Source organism: Gymnoscopelus microlampas, assembly GCF_963454915.1.
Source record: "Gymnoscopelus microlampas genome assembly, chromosome: 4".
Taxonomy (NCBI): Eukaryota; Metazoa; Chordata; class Actinopteri; order Myctophiformes; family Myctophidae; genus Gymnoscopelus; species Gymnoscopelus microlampas.
This window is the reverse complement of record NC_139941.1, coordinates 10,947,021-10,973,086: the sequence shown is the minus strand read 5'-3', so window position 1 is coordinate 10,973,086 and position 26,066 is coordinate 10,947,021. Positions and strand designations below refer to the sequence as shown.

At 43.0% G+C, this 26,066-nt stretch overlaps 1 protein-coding gene across 1 annotated transcript in view; it reads right to left on the bottom strand.

Moving 5' to 3' along the window:
- Positions 1–7,492: 7,492 nt before the first annotated feature.
- Positions 7,493–26,066, bottom strand: part of antxr2a (ANTXR cell adhesion molecule 2a) — a 112,114-nt gene continuing 93,540 nt past the window's right edge. The window contains exon 17 of the mRNA XM_084054749.1: positions 7,493–9,268. Coding sequence (XP_083910875.1) covers positions 9,230–9,268 — 39 coding nt within the window. The 3' untranslated portion in view covers positions 7,493–9,229. The remainder of the gene's footprint in view (positions 9,269–26,066) is intronic.

Below are 26,066 nucleotides of genomic sequence, written 5' to 3'. Positions count from 1 at the left end.
TTTGGCTCCTTTGTTGATATCTGATATCTGATGCTGATACCTGTGTTGTTTGCAACACCAAGACGAGGCTCGGCCCAAAAAAAATAGCCACATGTGTCTAAAATAATGGATATTATAAGGATACCGTGATATCAGATTAGATATTTGGGGGGGATATCGTGGCATAAGTGTTGTCTTTTCTTGGTTTTAATCACTTAAAGGACAACTTTAGCTTTTTACAACCAAGGTTTATGTTTTAGATTGTAATTAAAGTAAATAAAATATGAGTGTTAAAATTTTTAAATGTACTTCTTTCTATAGTCTTAGCAATTTTCCCGATCTTATTTACAGTGGGCGGGGGCATTCTGTCCGGTGGCTAAATATGTCTTTTTTTACACAATAACCTGGCGTTTTCTTTATTATTATTTACAATAGCTCTTCTAGCCCCCAATAACTCACATCTGGCCATCAAAGACCACAGGACCTTTTTTATTGTGTAAAAAAGGCATATTTAGCCACCGGACAGAATGCCCCCGCCCAATGTAAAAAATATCGCAAAAATTGCCAAAACTGTAGAAAGCAGTAAATGAAAAAAAAAGTACACTCATCTTTTATTTACTTTAATTACAAGCTAAAATATAAACCTTGGTTGTAAAAAACTAAAGTTGTCCTTTAAGACATTTTATACATTTGTAAACTGATGCGAAAGTCATCCCCCAAATAATATTGATATTGTAACGATATTATGGTCACCATACGACGAAACAGTGACTCCATGTTTTACGTACTTGTACTGGTAGATCTGCTATTTTTGCGGAATGTTTGCCTATACTTTCGCTTATTATGACATGCCCAAAATAGGGATGCTAGGGTTCATGTGGTTAAAATATAACATACTGTAAAGCGGAATTAAAGCTGCACTATGTGACTTTCCTCTTCTACCCCAGTTTGAACCCGGGTCCTATGTGCAAACATGTTTTTTTTTTGCACTGAACTATCAGAGTCTTTCTGCTTGCTCAGAGGAGAGATTACATTTTGACCTTCAGGTCAACATTCGTATCAAACTAGAAATCCTGTCAAAAGTTGTGTCTAACCGACACAGTTCGGATCTAAATGTCTCAATGGAGCAGGGAGACCAAATACAACCACCCTGATTGTGTAAGTTGTACGAGGTGTGTCAGAAAAGAAACAGGACTGTGGCAGTCACGCTCATGCTAATTGTTTTACGCAAATAGCTCACCACTATTCTGCTATAATATTGTTCACTTCTGTTCCAGGCTGTTGTGTAATCACACTGCGGTTACCTTCCGTTATGCAACTGGAGGTGGCACAAACATGGAGCAAAGAATCCATTTTAAATGGGTTAGGGCTAGGGTTAGGGCTAGGGTTAAGCCTAACCCTTCCAATACGACCCGGAAACCAAGAGACAGAGCCTGCAGTGGAAGACCACAACTTCACCAAGGCCCAAGAACACTCACATGTCCAAATCAAAGTTGAAGGTCAGAAGGGAAGGGAGTGGTCCATCATGAGTTTGTTCCTCAGGGTCAGACTGTCAACCAGCACTTCTACCAGCAGTTCCTCAATCGCTTCCATGACCGGGGTCGGCGCAGTATAGGCGGGCTCTGTGGAGAGACAAGTCATAGCTGCTCCAACACGTCGTCGTTCCTGTCTCTTGGTTTCGGGGTCATACTGGAACGGATAAGGCCTTTGCAGACGAAAAAAAAGGACAATATATATATATTTTTAAACGCAGGTTCTCTATGACCTCATGCACACCGGCTCCGAATTTGCCGTGCGGCAAGTGGCTGCGGCGGTGCTTTTTTTTTTCTTCAATCGAACCCAGTTCAATTCGTGCGTCTTTTCGCATGTGGGTTAAAACTGCTGGTTTAATCGTACCCTGTCTGCAAAGGCCTTTAGGGTTAGGGTTAAGGCCTTTGCGGACAGGGTGCGATTTTTCGCACGGAAAAAAACGGACAATATGATTTTTTAAATGAACACATGGTTCTCAATGACCTCATGCACAACATTTTATTCACAAAAAAAGTGTTACGTTACAGAGCTTTAAAGTCATCCTCTAAGCATCAATTGAAATACATTAACCCTAGCGTCCTATATATTTCACATTCAATTAAAGTAGTAGATCTATAAGCTCACAACACATCATGTTGCAAAGCGTTGTGGGCATGTTTTTGTAGAGGGGAAAAAGGGATATTTGGTAGAGGGGGAAAAAAATGAAGTGTACCAAGTATAGATCCCTGGGGGACACTGGTCAACTAAGTACAGTAGTTTAAGTGGTTAAAACACAGGAAATCCCAAACCCCTGGGAGCTTTCCTAAATCCCCCCTCCACCTGCATACCCCACATCCGGGTCTGCTGAATAGTGGCCCTTCTCCGTCGCCCGAGAAGGGGATTTGCTTTTAATGCTCTTTGAAATACAATGCATAACATCGAGTGTCAACTCTAACAAGCTGTTCCCAGGATGGATAGGCCCTCGACCGTGGCGTCTGACAGGGCCACATGGCAGTGCGCTGAAAGGTTCCGAGCCTCGGGTTGCGGTATCTGATCCCGCGGTTACCCAAAATGTCAGAGGCGACTGTGCAAATCGGGATAACCTGGGATTTTGGGAAAGCCGGGCAGGCTTACAGAGAGGGGAAGCAGCTGCAAGAGAAACTTTTGTGGAATCCTCGGTGTTGATTTGAACTCTGAGAGCGTACAAATGGAACAAAACGGACCCTCTGGTTCCATTTGTATGCCCCTGCAGAGTTACAAATGGATGAATTAAGTACGGAGGATTCGACCGTGCGCGTCAGGGGAAGTGGGGTTTGCGATTTAATGGCGAGTTAAGCTTCCGCCATTAAAATACAGTATCCTGTGTTACAATGGATTGATTTATGGCTTTACTTTTTTCTTTTTTAACTTTGAACATAAATGTCATGAAACCACTACTGTACGTATAATTATTTATATATTGTGGTAGTTGTGTTCTTGGTGAAATAAGTACTCAAACCTTTTACTTACTGCAGGTGTATGTACAGTACGAATTATAAATAAGTACAGCATTGACATTTCTACTTGGGGCAACAGACAATTCTAAATGCTGGAAAACAGTACCTACGTTATAATGTGGCATTCTCATAAACAATAGCCTACATATATTATATAATGTTGGAAATTGTGTTAGAACAGCTACATCTGCCCCATATCTTTTCTCTCTTATTGAAAGCTGTGATGCCAGGAGTGGAAGAAGGAAGATCCTCCCTGGTAAAAAATATCACTGTATAATCCTCAGTGTTAATTTAACTCTCAAGAGTTACAGACCCCATAAAGGGTCCATTAGGTTCCTAACTATCAATCATTTAGCTGGGGGGATGGAACCCCCATAAGGACCCGGACACCACGCTGAGAACCAGTATACAGTAAGTAAAAGGTAGTAAGTAGTAAAAGGATTCCGATGGCCAGGTGCAGCAGCATCTTGTTGAGCATGCATAAAAGAGACAAATGAACCCATTAAGAACTGAGGCCGATTCTACAAATGCCTTCTAAATCAGTTCTCAAACTTTTTTGTGCCAAGGACCCCTATCGACCCCCAGAATAGAAGTGTTAAAACATTTACCATTATTTTTAAAAAACATATTAATAAATAATAAATAATATCTACAATTGCAATATATAGATATAGCTCAAATCTAAAATTGACAAATGCTTCCTCGGTTTTAATGTGTTAACACAGCGGCCCATGGTTACTGCTGCTGAGGATAAGCAAACAGGTAAATAAAGTGCTCAGCAGATGTTTCAGTAAGGCACTATCAAACAAGGCCATTTGAAAACATATGAAGATATGGTTTTTCAATGTCTCCGATAACCACGTTTCTGTTTTTTTTTTTACCGTAAGCCGTGTGAAATGCTCAGTTGGAAGCTTATGGTGATGGTTTCCTTAGTGTCAAGTGGTACCGTCTGTGCCTTATTGGGGTCAAGATGACATTTAGTCATCGAGTCATTGAGAGATAAATGGTGGTTATGAGCCTGACTGCAGTGGAGACAACAGGTTTTTTGAGCTAACGATGCTTCACAACGCGTTTTAAAGGTTTACGTTTTCTGTTAAAAGTTTAAAGCAATATATTCTGAAAGTAATTATTGCTATATCATTTTTGTTCAGTAACAGGTTCTCTCACCGTCTCGTCTCCCCAGCGTATTAGTAAACAGAAAAAAAAAACATTTTCAGGGCCAATTTCAGCCAATCTAGAGTACCCATTTATCGGCTTAAGTTTTAGAGTGTTACAGTTTAAAATTTGCCTGATCACTTCTTTGTGTCATGAATTCCAATTTCATTAGTTCATCTGTATCGTGCATGAGTTGGCTCTCCTGATTGGATACAATTGGTATCCTCACCTGAAAAGGCATTTTCTGTTTACTAGAGCTGGCGAGACGGGAGACACTCCATACTGTAGCAATGATTACTATTATTAGATAGTACATTAGAGCTACTTAACACTTATTTCCACAACAACAATAATAACTCCCATCACCTCGTTTTAAAGCCATAGAGGATATAAATGTGTCTTATTTTTTTATTGAACCAACATTATTACAGTTTAAGCTGGCTAGTTATTGGACAGTGAAGCTGGTTTTATGTGGTGGGAAATCCACGTCTACTCACAGTTAGAACATGATGTGGTGTGTTGGTGGAGTGGGGGGGGATTTACTAAATGCAAGACCTCATTTTTGAGGCGTTCGTTGAGAACCTTCAAGGGATGTGTGTGTGTATGTCTGTGTGTCTGTGTCTGTGTGTGTGTGTGTGTGTGTGTGTGTGTGTGTGTGTGTGTGTGTGTGTGTGTGTGTGTGTGTGTGTGTGTGTGTGTGCCTCCAGTGATGTGCTTCACAGGGGGAGAGCGGCTGCCCACTGTCCAGTACTCGGACCACATCCTTCATGCAATCACAGTCCCTGTCGGGCCTTATAAATCTGTATGGACCAATTAAACATAGCCTTTAGCATGTCCAAGCCCTACCCAGCATGCGTGTGTAGAATACATAAATATATCGTCGCTGTCGGGTGGAGACCTTGTATGTAAGCTTTCCTCTTTAAAAAAGTTAAATAAAACAGTGTAAAATAGTGAAAATAGCCTTGCTTGTAGATATGCTATTTTCTTCACTTTTGTGTGAGAGGCGAAGTAGGGCTTTAATTTACGGAAGAAAAACATTTAAAGTTGAAATATGGTGATACAAGGATTCTGCCCGACAGCAATGATATGGTATAAACACGCACGCACGCGCACACACACACACACACACACACACAAACACACAGGCGCGCACACACGCACACGCACACACACACACACACACACACACACACACACACAAAAACATTCAGTTCACATTCCATTTAAAATATATATATTTGACACAAAACGTTTAAGTGCAATAACAGGGACATGGTCTGAATAAAAAAAACAAGCACAGTGTAAAAAGTAGGGCCGGGCCATTATGGACAAAAGAAAAATATCACAATGTTTTTTTTCCCCAAATACCTCAACATCAACATTGTGATGATAATATAATCACAATATCATTATTATTTTGGTTAAGTATTTACACAATGAGATCAGCAGCCTATTGCCTATAATAACTAAGTGGGTAAAGGCAAATAATAGAACAGTCAGGTGTGATCATAAAATTACATCATTTACTCTAATGCGGCCATTAACCATGTTAACCTTACTATTTTGGGGATATAATTATAGGACAAAATTACAAGAAATCTACAAGCTCACAGCGCGTCACAATGCAATGTGTTGCATTCACAATTTTCGAACCTTTCTGAAGGTATAAAATAGTTATTCAAATCAGGAAATGACAACACTTATGCCATAAATCACCGGCAATATCTAGCCTCATATCTGGAAATTAATACAATATCCATATAATGCCCAGCCCTAGTAAAGAGACATGGAGGGACATAAAGAATTCCATATCCCTCATCCTGTTGACTCACAATGACTTACGTGAATCATTATAGAACTGCAGTATTCAGGACAACGACTATACAATCATATGGCACTGAAGATGTGAAAAGATCAATTACTAGCCAATACTGTACTTTTTAATACAACAATAATAATAAAAAAAAACAGACATAAACGTCTGCTATATTTGTGTTGCAGGTCATGGGAGCCAATAAAAGAGTTTAAAAAGTACAAAAATGTGCGCGCGCACAAACACAATACTTTGAAAGGTAGCCACGTTCTAAATTGACCTCAGAGGCGCCATTTTTTTAAACAAAAATAAAAACAAATAAAATAAAAACAGTTCCATGCATTTATTAAGTGCAAAAATACATATAAAAAAGATCTCCTTCAAAACATTAATATACAGAGGACACTTAAGGCAATGCAAACATACAGTAGCAATATTATGCACATTTCTATCTACAAAATCTACGTGTAAAATAACAATACCATGCTGTGTACCAATGTCTAGGGCATAGGGCAGCAGAGAGACCGTTGTGTTGTGATGCTAGCACATGTAGCTGTGTTCTGCTATATAAATATCTCACTACTACTGCATGGTTCCATAGCAGTGCAGTGCTCTCGTTTCTAAGAGAGAAAAAAAAACAACGAACAGATATCGGAGTGCTTAAATATGTCCTGTATGTCCGTCCACGAAGAGGCCATTCATCAAATTTACGCAAGAGGCAAAACGGACGTTTAAACAGCTAAGACCTAATCCAAAAGTTTGTCATATTTGAACAAATTCATTAAAAAATATTGAATTAATCAAAATAAAATGCAATTCAACGTGTTGCGTTTTTGAGCTTGTAGATTGGCCATTTTCAAAAGAATTTCAGACATTCCCGGCCATAATGACAAAAACAGGGTTGAAAGTGTTTTAAGTCCGACAACAAACATCACAACCCCTCCGAGAAGGCTTGCGGCTCGCCGCCGCCCCTCATATGTCCCTCACCATCCTGACGAAGGCAAACAAAGGAATAATTAGACCGGCCGTTGATAGGGTGTGCCCGCCCGCCCCCCAAACTGCGAGACGCAACCGACCCGCCCATCCAGCCCACCCCCTTCAAACTTGACGGTGGTTGAACTTATTTTTAGTGTCATTTGATAAGCTTCCCTGCTTGCACGGAGACACGGCACTGACCCCGCCACTGGTCATTGTCCATACCGCTTCCCGTCAAAAGCCCCGGCGCGCTTTGGCAGGTTTCCACTCCAATCTCCATTCTGCGTCTGAAGTAGCGCATCCGAAGTGACTGGATCGTTGGAGCCCTTTTTCCTGAGCCGACGCACCCCCCCCCTCTCTCCTCCCCCACCAGTGTCCCTGCCTCGCACTAACATCATTTAGGATTGGCGTCATGACAGCGCGCTTGACAAATCTCCAGTGTACTGTACATACAACATAGTATGTATATCATCGCTGTCGGGCAGAAACCTTGTATCTCCATGTTTCATATTTTTGGGGGGGATTTTCTTTTTCCATCAATTACAACTAGAGGCTTGTAGATCTGTTGTTTTTTTTGTGCGATTTTTGAAATATTTGGAAAACTTTTGTATGTATTAAAAAAGTATGTGTGTGGGCTTTATACATATTGAACCAATGAAAAGTAAATAATAACCACACAGGATGCATTGGAACGCAGGTTCTTTTTCGCTTACATTCCCTACAAACGGCTGTGGACATACGTGGTTTCCACCAGACAGAGACGGTATACAAATATATCTACCCTCGCCTTTTTTTTTTTTGGCTGAGGGGCCCACATGGCTAGGAACATAATTTCTGGAAATGAACAATACTTATCCGTCCATCGAATCCGTTGCTTTGAGTTTGCGTTTTCCGCAGGACGCGAGACAACGTGTCCTCTTTTCCCCCCACTGTACCACGCAGTACTAGGTCATTCAATGTCAAAAAGGCATGAAGAAAAAAAAAAAACACAGGCAAGCCTTCACAGGCGGCTGCTTGCTGTTGCCTTTAATTATTTTAATTAAACTTTGATATTGGGGTTCGGAAAAGAACCGGCGGGTCGTGACGGGTCGAGCTATCCTCGGAGGATAGAGAGACGGCCGTGGCATTGAGGGCATCCCGACCGGTGCCATCTATTTAAAAAAAAGAAGAAAAAAAGGAAAACCACACACACACACACACACACACACACACACATACAAGACACGTATGGTTAAGTGGTCTTGTAACCACTTAGCCACTTAAATGTCATTAATTTATTTGGAAAATAGATGGTCTACAAGCTCGAGCTATTTTCGAAGAATTGACAATTTTACACATTTGTATTTTTGCCTGTAATGACGTGCCTAAAAATTGGGATGCCAGGGTTTAAAGTGGTGAAGTGATAGGCGTGTTTACATGCACGCGGGGGAAAAAATGGGGGGCGAAACCCACCAGGCGCCTGCATGTCAGCGTCTGCAGGCGTCGGGGCCCTTTCAAACAGAGCTGGGCTTTCAATGTGGTCACAGGGCTGTCCCCGAGTGGAATAACGCTCTATTAATTTTTCCTGTCCTGAGTGCATAATGAAAGGAAGGTGTCTTCGGAAAAAAAAAGATGGGGGGGGAAGAGGGCATATCCCGTCCAATTCCTTCAGGGCCATCCTGTCTATAATTTGTCATGCATGTGCACTTCTCAGTGTTAAAATGACAAGATCGCCAGTCAAAGGGCTCCCGCCGGGCATTCGACAACGGTCCGACTCGGATGGGGCTTTGCGTGTCGAGACATTGCCAAGAGGCGATGGACTTCTGCACTCTTAATGCCCACTGGGACTATTCCCACTTCCATGCCAAAGGCAAACACCCCCCCACCCCCTTTAACGCTGTTTCTCTCTCTCTCTCTCTCTCCTTATTTTTCCCCCCTTTTTTAGATAGCTTCCGTCTGTGTCCATGAAATTTGGTTTCTCACAGAAGGCACAATATGGTCAGAATATGTTAAGCCTGCCTTTGGTACGCACGGGAAAGCCGACCAAATCGGAATGGTGCGCCTTTGTTGCCGCGCTTTCGACTCGAGTTGAATAAAAAACAGCCGGTTGAAATACAAGGAAGTGCTATTTTCTTTATGAATATGCATTAGGATAATGCTAATGCTGCTGATGCAAACATACAACTTCTAGGGAAAGCAGTAAAGAGTCATAGTGGTTTTAGATGCCTTAAAAAACACATCTTCAAAAAACCTGAAATTCTTTGGTTGTCCACAGCAAGGTAGGTACAGCTCTGGTGGGCGTTGAGACAGTAGTCTTTATCTTCTATTGATGTGGCACACGGCTGAAATTCATACATCGGCCCTGGAAAACAGGAGAGGAAAAAATATTTAATATAATTTACAGCAATATAATATACAGCAGACAATATTAGATATATAATCATGTTGCACCTCACAATAGCATGTTGCAGTTTATCAGGTGGTGAATCTATTATTTTATTAGTAAGTACCCATTAATGTATAATAATAATATAATTAACACACACCATACATGATTGTAATATTCAGAAATATTGACATTTGCTATATTTATTTAACAATACTTCTATTCCGCCAAAATAAAATTAAACCATTTTGAAAAAAAAAACGACAAACCAAATTTTAAGTGGTAATTATTCAATATAGAAAATTATCTTTAGCGAAACCAGATGTTTTATGCAGGCATTACGTATACAAATATAATAGACAATATTAAACTTTTAAGAATTTAAAAAAGATTAAATAAAAAATAAAGTCACAGTTTTCATAAATTGGTGGATATTCATTTTGAATTGGAGTCGAACCAAAAAAAAACACTGCATTTGGCTCCCTTCAAAATGTCCCTCTCAGAGGGAATCAACCAGTGAGCTTCAAAACTGAATGGTTCCTCTACGTGTCGCCCCTGTACTGCACTTACAGGCGACAACCACGTCTCAATTTAGCCCCCCCAAAACACTCCCACACACACTGTGGCAGGCTCGTCCCACAATGCGGGGGGGGGGGGGGGGTCCCTGTATCTAACAGAGGGCCAGCCAGCCAGCCAGCCAGCTGTCTCAGCCACTCTCAGTGCGCTAGGAGGAGGAAGGCCTGTTCTCCAACAACGCACCAAGAGGGAGCTCTAGCACAGCTAATATACAACAGCCAGCAGAGACCCTCAACCTGCCACCAGCCCTCTCTCTCTCTCTGTGTGTGTGTGTGTGTGTGTGTGTGTGTGTGTGTGTGTGTGTGTGTGTGTGTGTGTGTGTGTGTGTGTGTGTGTGTGTGTGTGTGTGTGTGTGTGTGTGTGTGTGTGTGTGTGTGTGTGTGTGTGTGTGTGTGTGTGTGTGTGTGTGTGTGTGTGTGTGTGTGTGTGTGTGTGTGTGTGTGTGTGCGTGCGTGCGTGCGTGCGTGCGTGCGTGCGTGCGTGCGTGTGTGTGTCTCTCTCTCTCTCGCTCTCTCTCTCTAATTAAACTCTGAGGGTGTACAAATGGAACCAACTACACTCTCAGAGTTACAAGTGGATACATTGACACTGAAGACGTTTTTACTGTGTAATGGTTGAATCCTGCATCAAATCACATTTTGAGAATTCTCTCTTCTTCAAGTTCTAGCTGCATCCCAAAATGTGCAAATTAAGCTGCTTCATGCACCGTTTTATCTGGACAGTAAACTCCTGTTATAGTGTGGCTCGTAAGGGTCTTCTTTTTTTTAACTCTAATATTTAACCACTTCAAATGTAACCTATTTTATACTGCTCATGTGGCCAAAATAGCAGATCCACAAACCTCTAGATCTGCTATGTCGGAATATAATTTAAGACACATTTTTGCCCCAAATGACATGCCCAAAATAAGGAAGCCGGGTTTAAAAGTGGTTAAGCTTAAGCTCAGGATTTTGCGGCGCAGCGCTGATAGACAAACACCATGCTGTGTAGCACGAGGCTACGCTAGCGCACGCGCGCATGACCGACCGGCTGCGTTTGGCAAGCGCGGAAGGAGGAGCCAGGGCACTTTTGCTCCCGTCTCTGTGCGCGGTAAGCCCCCTCGACGCGTGCCCTCTGCGACTAATCTCCCACTGTCAACAAATAAGGCACATCAGATGCTGTTTTGGCCGCGGCCAGCGGAGCGGCTAAGTTCAGTGGATTTCCGCGGGTTTAAGTCGCGCAGACTTTGTGCGACAACGCTGCCGCCGTCTCCCTCCCTCGCCGCAGCGGAGCGGCTGGTGGCAGCAGAGGAGGATATGGCGTAGCGGGGCTAAAGCAGGTGCACCACAATACGGTCAAACCCCCATTCCAAGCCTCCCCCACCCCCCGGTCCCGGATGAGTGAGCCCCGACTTGGCAAGGGTACGGGGCGTTGTAACTGGGCCACGTTTGTGCTCGGGGAGGAGGGGACAGAGCGATGGCAAGGCGTGCGGGTGGCGGGTGGCGTGCGTGCGGGCAGGCGGGGGTGGGGGCACTGCCCCACCTGTGCCACCCAGAGTGGCACACGACAATATAGTCTGTCAGCAGAGAACGTCAGTGACATTCCATCAGGCGAGGGATGGAGCTGGGACTTGCAGACAGACAAGTGGGTGAGTAAGGTAGGGAGATGGATGGGTGACAACACAGACAGACAGACAGACAGGCAGACAGGAGGTCGGTTTTTTTCTCTCTCTCTCTTGGTCAGAGAGGAGTCTTTCCAAGGGAAGATTGAGATTAATAAGGTCCATCACACCCCATTGACTTTGTATTGAAATGAATAGAGGACGCACACTGACTGGTGATGTTTCTAAAGCTGAGGTCCGATCTGATCGCCCCAAAACAGAGAGGCATTGGACTACATTAGTAATCAATGAAGTCAAGTGTAAATGCGATGCCTCTAAAATCCGCATACAAAACATTATGTCAACGGAAATAAACTTGAGCAAGTGCACAGACAAACAGGAAGTGTGTGCCATACTCACACATCAAATAAACAGTACGTTTTGATGGACAGTCAGCCGTTAGTCTACTTCACTCTCAGGAATCCTGGCTTTGTTCTATCATTCATATAATTCTCGAGATTCTCCTCACCCATTGGCTTCTTCTTTTGTTATTAAAAATAAAACAAATCGCTGCTGTCCAAAATTGTTACTCTTCTGTAAACAAAAACAAATAAATCTGGCTTCCAATGGATCTAGTTTAGTTATTATTTAGTCCCAAGCTCTTGTTAATACTTTTCATTGCTTAAATATTTATGAAACCCACAGACAGACTTAACCACTTTCAACCTGGTGTCCCTATTTTGGGCAGCTTTGTGAATGAGGCCCCAATGTAATTTGCCTGAATACTATCAGTATTCACATCTGAATCAATTAAGAATCTGGAGGGTTTATTTGTCACTCACTCATACACACAGGTCCAAGCAGCACATTTTCTGTGGCGTGTTCCGCAAGACTGTGCAACAACAATATTATAATATTGTCGCTGTTGGGCAGAAGCGTCTTTTTCTCCATATTCTAACTGTTTGTGTTTTTTCATAAATTAAACGCCCCACTTGATCGTACTGCAGCGTCACACAAAAGCATCAAAAGTAGCAGATTCACAAGCTCGAAATGCGGTGCGAAGCGACGCGTTTCGAGCGTGTAGATCTGCTACTGTTGCTGCTTTTGAATTTGAATCCTGAAAAGTAACAGGTTTGGACACACAGTATGAGGTTTCCACCCGACAGAGACGATACGCAACAATATAAATCATAAGGATAATATTAGACAAATTAAATGAAAATAAAAATAAGAGAAAAACATTTGTTTTTATAGCATGACATCAATGGGGTCAGCAATCAGTAACAGCTTTTGTCAGCATGTCCCCTATACCAGTGGTTCTCAAACCTTTTCATGTCAAGGACCCCCAAATTGACACTTATTAGCCCGCGGACCCCCATTTGAAAAGATAAGCCAGGGACCCCCATAAGAGAAGATTTTTACGGCTCTAGCTGTGAAAAAAATAATATCAAGGACCCCCAGTTTGACATGCATTAGGCGACGGACCCCCATTTAATGGCATTTCTATCCCTGGGACCCCAATTTGTATTGTAAAATCAATGTTAATTTAACTCTGAGGGTGTACACATGGAACCAAATGGACCCGTTAGGGTCCATTTGGTTGCATTTGTACACTCTCAGAGTTACAGACCCATAAGGGTCCATTTGGTTCCTATCCATCATTTAGCTGGGGACACCCTGGAAGCCCCTCAAGTACCCCTGGGGGTCCCCGGACCCCACTTTGAGAACCAATGCCCTATACATTTCTATGTCCTTGTGTCCGCCCGTCTGTCCGTGGCTAATCCCACAAGCCACTACACTGTCAGTAGTCCAAGGAAGTACGTTTCCGAATATATTTATTTCATAATTGTTTTTTGTTTGTGAATTCATAATCTCAGATCCACTGTCCCGCCATCCCTACCTATTTGGGCAAGAGTGACCGCATCGGAGGTCACTCATCATTGGAGATTCACTGGGATGCTACGGCCTTTAATAGACCACTTCTTGTTTCACAAGTGCATTATCCTGAAATGAAAAGGCCTCTTGCAGTTTCCAACTTGAAAGTGTAATAGAATAATCCAGGCCTCAGCGGTTGGGGATGACATCGCACAAGCTCTGGCACTAAATTAACAAACGGCATCTGTTGACCGTGTCACATAAATTAACAAACAGCATCTGTTGATCGTCTGACCAGAGGTGTGGCCAAATGTGGTCGTGTTGGTGACCTCTTTGTGTTGACAGGACGCTATGCAGAGGTTGGAGTTTGCCTGTTCCTCATAGAACAAGCTTGGAGACCTGCTATTTTTGAAAAATCGTGAAAATGTGTACAAATCTTTGAATATATATTGTTTTAACGCAAACATTTTTAACTCAAATCTTTGCTTCTGGGGGGTCCCTGGAACAAAATATTTTGAGATATGGGCCGGCGGCCAAATACATATAATTTTGGGGGTCCTTGACATGAAAAAGTTTGAGCACCACTGATATAGAAACATACGTTTTTCAGAATACTGTTGGGATTTAGAAGACATTTGTAGAATCAGCTTCAGGTCTTAATGGGTTAAGTTGTGGTGAAGTTGTGGCACAACAACGGCTGCATAATTGCAGATGTAAAAGTCAAACAATTAACGTTATATACGATATAGCGGTCGGACTCTAGCTATATTCCAACACTTTCCCTGTGGGAACTTCTCACGCCTGTTGCACGATGGTCAACAAGAGCAGATGTTCAAGCTAACAACGTGTACTCATGCGACGCAGCGCTAGCTTGGAGATCTACTCTTTTCGGCAAAGCAACACCATAGCGTGATGGAGCGTACAGTAAGCTGAAGTAAATATTGAATATTTGCATTTTGTTTTCTTGTGTTGGAATCGACTCCCATGTCATTTTAGCTGTTCAAATCCAGAGCATTCTGTACATCATATAAAACTTAAAGGCTTATGTTAAATATTATTATTTCGTGACTATTGCTCAAACATCCAATCGAGGACTTCTGGAGGACGTTACTGCAGCTACAATCAAACACGGCTGGTAATCATTTTTTTGCTTTCTAAAATGTTTGTATTGGCTTTGATTAATATTATAGAGTCACATCTACCATATCAAGACAAAAAAAAGTTGCACAATAATTCCTCCATCTAGGTTGGAGAATGAATCTCCCATCTGGAGTGGAGCGTGAGAACGCACGCAAGCATGAGAGATGTAATCCAGTTGCAAGATGCTTATTTTGCAATGATAAGCTATGGGATTTGAAAGATTTTATTCACACAATGGAGAATGTTTTTCTTCTTTAAGGCTTTGGGCTGCGTGTTTTATCCAATAGGCTGATTCCAGCACTCAGTGCAACTATTAGCCGCGTTGAGCGTCAATTAAAGCAGTTATTCTCAAAACCTTTTAATTTAAAGGACGCTCAGTTTGATAGGCATTAGGCAATTTGATAGGATTTTTTTCTACAGTACACTGTAAAATCTTAAGGTTTAATTGAAATCTGAGAGTGTACGAATGGAACCAAATGGACCCGTGAGAGACCATTTGGCACAATAACACTATGAGTTACAGATCCATCCGTTGGTTCTCAAAGTGGGGTCCGGGGACCCCCAGGGGTCCTTGAGGGAGTTCCAGGGGGTCCCCAGCTAAATGATAGATTAGGCACCAAATTGACCCTTATGGGTCTGTAACTCTGAGAGTGTACAAATGGAACCAAATGGACCCAACGGGTCCATTTGGTTCCATTTGTACACTCTCAGAGTTAAATTGACATAGATTTTACAATATAAATTGCGGTCCAAGAGATAGAAATGCCATTAAATGGGGGTCCGTAGCCCTAATGCATGTCCAACTGGAGCTCCTTGACATTAAAATGGTTGAGAATCACTGCTAGAGCTGTAAAGAACCTTCTCTTATGGGGGTCCCTGGCTTATCTTTTCAAATGGGGGTCCGCGGGCTAATAAGTGTCAATGTAGGGGTCCTTGACATGAAAAAGTTTGAGAACCACTGCATTAGGGTTCATATAGCTTGGGACCCCCTGGACCCATGTGTTCCAATGGATCCAGTATAGTTATTAATACTTTTCATTGGTTCGATATTTATAAAACTCACATACAGACTTAACCATGTTCAACCTGGCATCCTTATGTTGTATGTCATTATAGATGGAGATCGTTGCTTATCTCCATATTTTAACTTTTAGTTTTTTCGTAAATGAACGCCCTACTTGATCATACCACAGCGTCACACAAAAGCATCATAAGTAGCAGATCCACAAGCTCGCAACGTGGTGCAAAGCGACGCGTTTTGAGCTCGTCTTGCCTTGTAGATCTGCTTCTTTTGCTATTTTTGAATTTGAATCCTGAAAAGTAACAGTTTTGGACATATGAGGTTTCCACCCGACAGAGACGAAATATTCAAACATTTTTTAAAAGGGCCAAAAATTGCAGATCTACAACCTCACAAAGTGTCACGTCGCGAGGAATTGTGAGCTTTTAGATCGTGGATTGTGGAATACAACGCAGTATAAAACAGGGCATTCATTTGAATGAAAATAAACAAATAAAGGAAAAGTTGATCCATGGAGATACAAGGTTTCTGCCTTACACGGACAATATCATTTAATTTTAACCCATTGAGACCTGAAGCCGATTCTACATGTCTCCTAAATCTCAACAGTATTCTCAAAAACCTATGTTTCTACATCAGTGGTGCTCAATCTTTTTCATGTCAAGGACCCCCAGAATTATATGTATTTGGCCGTGGACCCCCATCTCAAAATATTTTGTTCCAGGGACCCCCCAGAAGCAAAGATTTGAGTTAAAAATGTTCGCTTTAAAAAAATATACATGTATTCAAAGATTTGAACACATTTTCACGATTTCTCAAAAATAGCAGATATACAAGCTCATAGCGCGGCACTCGGTGCCGCGCTATGAGCTTGTAGATCTGCTATTTTTGAATAGCCCAAAGTGTAAAATAATGCTTTTTAGCTCAAATCTAAAAATGACACAGTTCCAGGTCTTAATGGGTTAAGTGTATGCAGGCTGGTTGTACAGTGTAGTGAGCACTAGTAACTACTGTAAAAAATCTGTACGCGACGCATCATTAACAAACATCCCCTCGGCGGCTCAATGTGTCGCAATGAGAGGAAGTGGGCAGAGACAGAGCAGAGCGTTGGATTCCTTCAAACCAATGCCTGTGTGCCGGGTGTTCAACATGAAGCATGTGTTCTGCTTCACCCAGGGCCCACATATTGAACACATTAAAAGTTCAACATGGAGCTGTAGAGGCACAGCTGCAAGGGAGGGACAGAGGAGAGAGAGAGCGAGAGAGAGAGAGAGAGAGAGAGAGAGAGAGAGAGAGAGAGAGAGAGAGAGAGAGAGAGAGAGAGCCAGAGAGTGAGCAATCCATCCTTGGCCGAGGAAGCCAGGGCCCTTCTCCAGTGTTGCCATGTCCGCTTATTATAAGCGGCTCTGGGCTTGTTTTATAATCGGTAGTTGTGGGTTGCTTAAGTGTATAGTTGCTTAATAGGGCTTGTTTCCTAAAGTTGTTTAAACCAGTGGTTCTCAAACCTTTTCCTGCAAAGGCCCGAATTAATATGTATTCCCACCCCCCCCCCCCATACAGGATTTGTATCTCTTTCAAAAATATTCCACATTTTTGACTTTTTATATGTTTTGAAAATAGGAACGCATCTGTGTCACTTTAGATGTCTTTGGCTATTCAAAAATAGCAGATATACAAGCCCATAGCGCGGCACCGAGTGCCGCGCTATGAGCTTGTAGATCTGCTATTTTTGAAAAAAACTGTTTTTTTGGGGGGGATTTATTTAGAGAACATTTTTAAGAATCGCACATGATGAGTCATCACGTTGTAATTTGCAATGTTAAACCCACAATCAATCCTCCAGTTCAAGGCAACACAGAAAGGGGGGAACTTTTTTCTTATTTCCACACAACTCCTTTATGCTATATTAATGACATAGTTAAATATTGAAAATGGGTGGATTTCCCCTTTAAGTGCTCATGTGGCCCGGTCGCTTCTTTTTGGGCTTGTTTTCATAGACGCGTCGTTATTTATCCTGCGAGATCTGGCAACCCTGTCCTTCTCTATTCTCACACACCCACCCCCCCACCCTGTCCGTCCACCCGTCCGTCCGTCCGTCCGTCCACACCGCACTGCCCACATAGCACCCGCCATCTGGCCTGCTGGGAAATCTGAGCCACCTGAGCCGCGGCCAAAACGCGTGATGTCTGCTGACAACTCGGGCATTTTCTCCTCATCGTTAAAGCCATGAATAAAAATTAATGGAGGCACGCAGGTTCCAACGCGGGACGAAAGCGGGCGACCGCACCGCGCCGTGCGGTGGGTCGGTCGGTCGGTCGGTCGCTACTACTCCGGAGGTTTTACCGGAGAAAATACTGTGATCCGACTGGTAGTAGTATAGTCAGGGACGTCACAGGCTCTCAGAAGGTGGGGGGGATGGACTTTCGGTGGACTATACCCCTTATTTTACACTTTGGCTATTCAAAAATAGCAGATATACAAGCTCATAGCGCGGCACTGTAGATCTGCTATTTTTGAAAAATCGTGAAAAACATTTCTAACTGTCAAATGTAAACAAATTTAGTATTTTCAAAATTGTGCTTTTTTGGACAGATTTTGTTAGTTTTTTGTGTGTTTTAGTTACTTTATTTCGGTTTTAGGGTTAGTGTTAGGTTATTTAATTCTTATTTTTGCCTGATTTTACTGATTTATTATCAAAAAAACATATATATTTTTTATTTTTCCAAAAAGTGGGGGGTATGAAATCACGGATCTGTGAAAGTGAGGGTGTCGCGTCGTACGCACAGTGAATGGCCGTGACGCCCCTGAGTATAGTAGAAGCCTCTGCCCCCCGCCCCCGCCCCTCCTTTCTCTGTTAATATTCATTATGACGCTATACTGAGTTTTATTCCAATATGTTTTTTTGTATTTGTGTTGTATATAGCTTGAGGAACCGAATAGAACATGGCACCACTTCTCCATTGAACTCAATGGACGCGGCCGCCCTGTTATTTTCTGTTTTGAATGGTATCCCCCCAAAAAAAAAGCCACCCGCTCGGCTTGTTAAAGCTGCAATGCGGAACGCATTTTACCGAATAAAATGTAATCTGCGTGTAGATGCAACATAATTAGTGCATCTGCAGTGGTTGGAGGTCCCATTGAGACATTTAGACCCTCTGAGCTTGTAGCCTACATCTGCTATTTTTGAAAATATTTGAAAAATATCGAAAATGTTTTTTTTTTTTACATAAATCTCCTCTTTTGGGGGTCCCTCCCTGTCACAAAGCCTTTTCAGGCCTAATACGGCCAAATACACAATTTGGAGGTCCTTGACCTGCAAAGGCTTGAGAACCACTGCCCCTAGGCTGTGCAGTTAACACCGTTAGATGTTTATTGTTGATTTAGACACGGCACTGATCCCGTCATTCAGATCGGCCGCAATAAAGAGGAGACGTTCATAAGGAGCTCGGCTGTTATAATTTACAGGGAACATAAAACAGCCAGCCTCTGACGCCGTATTTACAGCGCAGGCCTTTCACACTGTAACACTGGCTCCAATTGAAGCTTCTCCAGGGGGTGTAAATCAGACGGCATATGAGGGGCAGCGAGAAGCCCGTCGCGCAACTTGCTTGATTGACCCAGGAGATGGAGAACCCAAGCTTAGTCACGTCAGCAGGCACCGCGGCACGCAAATGATTCACAGTCAAATCCTGACTCTGAGAGCGCACACATGGCACCAAATGGACTGAAATGGCACCATTTCAAAAGATATGTCAGGGACCCCCCATAAGAGAAGATTTTCTACGGCTCTAGCAGTGATTCTCAACCATTTTAATTTCAAGGACCCCCAGTTTGACATGCATTAGGGCTACAGACCCCCATTTAATGGCATTTCTATCACTTGGACCGCAATTTATATTGTAAAATCTATGTCAATTTAACTCTGAGAGTGTACAAATGGAACCAAATGGACCCAACAAATGGAAACAAATGGACCCTTTGGGTCCATTTGGTTCCACTTGTACACTCTCAGAGTTACAAACCCATAAGGGTCCATTTGGTGCCTAATCTATCATTTAGCTGGGGACCCCCTGGAACTCCCTCAAGGACCCCTGGGGGTCCCCGGACCCCACTTTGATAACCAATGCCCTAGGAAACTTGTGGATACTCCCCGGGTTTAGCTGTGGCTCGCGTTTCATTCATGTGAGCAGCGAATGCTTTACGTGTGAACAGTCACATGTTCACAAATAAATGTTCACAAACTCGTTTCACAAATCATACACAATAAAACAACATACTGTAGTTCGACGACAAAGTTCGTCTATGATGCATCATGGAGGAAGATGGGAGAGAGACCGATTCAAGAGGCCGTTGGAACTTTTCATAATGGGAGATGAAATCAAAGGTTACAGCTCGTGCTTACACATAGTACACAGTTCTTTGTGCTGAATGTTGTATTTTTAAAGGCAAAAAGGGTCCGCTCACATCAAACTGTGGCATCATGAAGAGAGTATATAACAGTGGGTAAACAATAAAGATCACTTTACTGCGTGTCATCTAACCGTCTCTCCCACATTGCCTGTGTCTGGGTTGTAAACAGAATAAAGTAGAAATGCCCCAAAATTATCTGAAAGAAAGAAAGACAGAAAGTACACTGGGACATCCTAAAGGCTTATTTATACTCGTAACTTATGTCTGTCACTAACACGACACCTTTTTTCAGATATAATGTAAATAATAAATTAACCGTAAGAATAAACAATACAAAAATGCGAAATACTCATTATGTCACTTTATCACTGTGTAATATTTGAGTTCTGTGTGAATGTACTCATGAAACAAACAACAGTTCTCTAATAGTATACTGTATTTTTGGGTGAATTAACAGCACGTGAGGACCTTTAAACGTTTAAATGACCTTTAAAAAATGACATTGTTGGTTCAAAAACCTCCTTTCTCTCTACTCGTGTCATTATTATTATGTCATAGTACAGTAAAGAGAGTGCTATTTGCTGTACTATGAAATAACACACGTGCCAGTCGTGCCTTTGAAAAAAAAGAAAGAAGAGAAACAGCAGTGAGTGCATTGGCTGTAAGGTACAGCTGTTTCCTGCCCAGGCGGCCTCCCTCCATCTCTCTTTGCTGTGTTTCTTTCTCTCTCTCTCTCTCTCTCTCCCTCAGAGCATAGTGCACATCATTGGCAGCTAGAAAAAGCTCTGGGCACCGTCCCTCTGGTTGTTCCAGAGAAATGCCAATCGTTTTGGCGTCAACAGGGCCTCTCACAGACGGAGCAGGGAGGCACAGATGGCACTAATGGACGAGCAGAATCCAACCGAGGGTCCGCGCCGGAGCCACGCCGCAGTGCCGTCCAAATAACTGTAGTGTGAATGTGCTGTGTGCGGCCAATGTGCCACTCTGCGCGGTTTCTGTGTGTGCGTGCGTGTGCGTGTGCGTGTACGTGTGCGTGTGTGTGTGTGTGTGTGCACGCGCACGTGCGTTTGCGCCACAGCAAAGCAGGCTAAAGAATTTAAAATTGATAAAATAATCATTCTCGTCAGGGGGGGATTGTGCTGGACGTATATGTGAGCTGGCTCGACATAGAATTGAGTGATTTATGATGCTACACTAACAGTACGAGGCTACAAGATGCAGCCACACAATGCCGCTTTTTTTTTTAACCCATTAAGACCTGAGGCCGATTCTACAAATGTCTTCTAAATCCCAACAGTTTTTTGAAAAAACGTATGTTGCTATATAATATCAGTGGTTCTCAAACTTTTTCATGTCATGGACCACCCAAAATGATATGTGTTTGGCCACGGACCCCCCATCTCAAAATATTTTGTTCCAGGGTCCCCCAGAAGCAAAGATTTGAGTTGCAAATGTTCGCTTTAAAAAAAATATATATATAACACATTTTCACGATTTTTCAAAAAAAAAAAGCAGATCTACAAGCTCATAGCGCGGCGAGTGCCGCGCTATGAGATCTGATATTTTTGAATAGCCAAAGAAATCTAAAATGACAGTCATTAATGGGTTAAGCCATTGGTCCTAGTTTTAGAACAACGGAGCACCGCTTTACTCTTGCAGGGATCGAGGCGAGGGCCTGGGCAACGCATTCTCACTAAAGGCCGTTTTGATTGTGAGAGTGTGTTGGCCAGGGAGTATGCTTATATGGTCTGTATTTGTTGTGTGGATTTGGCGAAATATTGCGGGAGGTGCTGTGGGAGTATGGGGTGAGGGGGGGGGGCTCTACTGAGGGCCATCCAATATCTGTACACCCCCAACGTGTTGCCTGTGTGTCCCGGGTTCTCACGGGCTGGCCTTCGCCTTGTCACCTGTCCTGCTTGTGATATTCATGGACAGGATTTTGAGTTCGGTACCGTGCAGCTGCAGGGACTACTTTACGTGGTAGAACACACTCTATGTTCTAGGCGCTGTTAGGCACCGCACAGGTGTATTGATTGGTTTGAGTCAAGTTGGCTTCGACAAATAAAGTGCAACCGAGTTCCCATCTGCAGTGTTTTAGTTCATAATAAACAGTTGTGTAAATGGGCCACATACACAACAAGTTCAGTGGGCTGAGGATTGCATCGTTGCTTTTTTTGCAGACGATGTGGTCCTGATGGCATCATCGGTCTGTGACCTTCGGCGTTGCCCCACCCCAAGTGCCCTGAAATGACCTTTCAGCCGAAATGTCTGGCATCTCTCTTTGGGGATCTGTGAGAGACTCAAGAGTAGAGCCGCTGGCTCCTTTATGTAGAAAGGATAACGCAGCATTGCGACACACAGTGAGTTTGTAGATATCTTTGAAAAGTCTTGGAAAATGTTTGGAAAACTGACTGCACTACAATTCGTACATAACCAAGTATAAATCCGGCATGCGTACGTGTGTGTGTGTGTGTGTGTGTGTGTGTGTGTTTCCCTTTACCATTGCCATGCTGGACAGGGGGTCAACATTACGATCTGCTCTGAGCTGAGATATGGCCCCGAATGACAGAGAGGGCCAGTAATTGGAGTGAGCTGTCAGTACCGCGCGAGTGTGTGTGTGTGTGGGTGTGTGTGTGTGTGTGTGTGTGTGTGTGAGTCTGAGACAGCCATTTGGTCACAGTGCGGTGCACGTGCCAGAGCGCGGTCCCTCCTACAGGGCGAAACACATTAAAGTCTCTGATGAGTGTAATGCAGGAGGAAATGGTCCGGGCATCGCGCCAACTAGACCCCCGTGACCTAAATCTACACCCCTACACCGATCCTTGTAAGCCGGTGGGACAGCACCCCGACACCAGTGGCCACTTGTTCAGTACAAAGAACATAGTAATAGTATGTTATCGAACATACATCTATACGTTTTATTTATTTGTTTTATTAACCCGTTTAGACCGGGAAAGAATCGGTGTCATTTTTAGATTTCTTTGGGCTATTAAAAAAAACAAATCTGATATACTTGTAGATCTGCTATTTTTGAAAAATCGTGAACATTTGTGCAACTCTTTGAATATGTATTTTTTTTTAAGCGAACATTTTTTAACTCTGTTACAACTTCTGGGGGTCCCTGGAAATGGGGCCAATGGCCAAAAACGTATAATTTTGGGTGGTCCTTGACATTTTTTTTTCCAAAAAATTGTTAGGATTTAGAGGACATTTGTAGAATCCCCAAGTAGCAAAGATTTTAGTTAAAATGTTCGCTTTAAAAATATATATATATTCAAAGATTTGCAAAAAAATCCACGATTTTTCCAAAAAATAGCAGATCTACAAGCTCATAGTGCGGCACTCGGTGCCGCGCTATGAGCTTGTAGATCTGCTATTTTTAAATAGCCAAAGAAATCTTAAAATGACAGAGATGCGTTACCGGCTTTAATGGGCTAAAAGGTTTTTAGATGGGGGTTTGCAGACAAATACATATCAATTTGGGGGTCCTTGACATGAAGAAGTTTGCAGTACCACTGGTGTAGCGCATTGGCAGTCGCCATCCACGGTCATTCCACACACAGAAACTGATTTACATAGTCGCTGTAAACATCACGGCCACATAGGTGTGGTCTCAAATAAACCTGCTCAAGCTACAAGTGGAATCGTGGACAAAACACTTCCGTTTGCAGAATCCGCAGCTATAAATCACGCATATAAGCCCTCGTACATTTGCGACGTAGGTTTGGCCATTCGACTCATTTAGCGAAGACCTTATTAGATTCACGTTAAAGTCACCTGGAGCTTAATTTACATTCAAAGTCTGTCTCGGGGGGGGGGGGTTCGAGCGAAATCCGATTTTACAGCAAAAAAAAAAATCTGCCTTAAATTTCTCGCGGAGAAAGGTTGTTATTTATGTGGCTGTAAACTTAACGGAGTGTAAATATGAAACAGGCATTAGGGCCCGCTACGTTTTTAGTGGAAAAGACCCAGTGATAAAACATCTTGTTAGGTCTACTGAGGAAAATATGCTTATCAAGCCACATGTTAATATTAAGCAGTAAATAATGCGATCATCGCCCTGCAGATGCTGGCAGTAAGAACCGCATGAGGCGGGCCCTGCACCTACTTCCTGGTAAAATACACACTAGCACTGCGAGAGGTTGGTTAAGCCCAGTGGCGTAGATATACACTGACTGTGCAGGGCAGGGCAGTGGCACAGGAACAGAGCGGGGGGGGGATCCATTGATGGTCAGGGGCCGGACCCACCTGCAGCGTGTGGTGGGGCAAAAGTATATGCCTGTGTTCATCACTTAAACCCTATACCTTGTTAACCAGAGAGAGACCCCCCCAGGGCTCTATACTTGGTCCCCCACTTTTCCCCCTCTACAACAAATCTCTTTGCAGGAAAATATAGCCGATCTACAAAACCTGCGCTTTTGCGTCACATGGAGTGTGTGTGTGTGTGTGTGTGTGTGTGTGTGTGTGTGTTGGGGGGGGGGGGGCTTGTAGATCTGCTATTTTTGATGCTTTTGTGTGACGCTGTAGTGTGATCAAGTAGGGCATTAATTAACGAAAAAACACAAGGTATTATGGAGATATCCCGACAGCAACACTATATTAATCAGGCGCTTAAGTTTCCAGCACTTCAGATGTACAGACTTTTAGGGGAAATCATGCGTGAGCCAATAGTTTGTCACGAGAGACTAATAAAAATCAATAAAAAAGGCTGTGACGTTGACCAGACTCCGCTTGAACCTGGCCGCTGTTGATTCACAGTGTGACGAAACCGTGTGCTCCAATGTCACATTAACAGCATGACCGGGGCCAACAAGGGCTTTTGGGGATTTTGTGTCTCGGCTGAACGGGAACTTCGGGGTGGAGACGGTTTGTTTGGTTTGAAATGAGTGTGAATGATAACAAAACTCAAGTCAACGAGGGTCTCGCGCAGAGCGAGGGGCCCAGCTTGGCCCGGTGCTTCGGGGATCTTGGCGTTGATCTTTGGTGAGGGGTTGTGTGAGTCAGAGGGCTGTCCAGGCCAACACTCATAACTGCTGTTGGCTGAAAACTCTAGTCATGAGGACACCCAGAGTTCCATTTGTAAAAAAAGAAAAACTGTATGTAGTCGTATGACAAATAGTGAAAATAGCTGATCTATAGGCTTACAATGCACGTACGTTCATACAGTACGTCCCAACCTTGCGAACGTGGTATCTTAGGAATTCCTTGAAGGAATGTCATGACATTTTGGCACAAATGTCCATTTGGACTCAAGGATTAACCGATTAGAAGAAGTAGGTGGTCAAAGGTCAAGGGTAACTGTGACCTCACAAACCCCACTCCATATCGTCTCCGTCGGGTGGAAACCTCGTATGTCTAAAACTGTTAACTTTTCAGCATTCAAATTCAAAAGTAGCAGATCTACAAGCTCAAAAACGCTTCACACCACGTTTCCAGGTTCTAGTTTTCATGCTTGTGTGACGCTGTAGTATGATCATGTAGGACATTCATTTAAAAAAAAAACACAAAAAGTTAAAATAAGGGGTTTCTGCCCGACAGCAACGATACTACGAGTGTGGGACAGACACAGAACTGAATGGCAAATGGTGCGGAGGCATACAACCAACAACCATGAAGTTCCTTGTTTTACACCATCAGAGTACAAGGAACACTCAGGGTTGTGCAGTGTATGCACATGTTTTGTTCCTCAAAGTCTGTGCATTTTTCGTGCCAAGGACACCCAAATTGATATGCATTTGGCCGCGGACCCCCCCATCTGAAAAGGTTTTGTGCCAGGGACCCTCAGAAGAGAAGATTTCAAAAATCTTCCAAACATTTTCGATATAAAATAGCAGATGTACAAGCTCGCACAAAGGGACACGCTGTGAGTTTCATGATTTTCACCTCAAAAGTACACCTGTGTTCAAAGAAGTTAACAAGTCACGCACGACATCCACATCCAACAAAGTATCCAGGTGATCCAGGATGTGGAATGTCTGCAGAGAAGGTGCTGCCGTATCATTGGGATACCAACTAGTTCCTTCCCTACTCTGGAGGCGAGGAGAGAGGAGGCCACTCAAAGAGAGAAAGGACCAGTCCAATGCCCCCCAGAACATACAAGCTTTACCATAATAGAAACTTTTTATTGTTTGATGATTTTTTTTTATTATTATTTTTTTTATATAGAGCGGTCC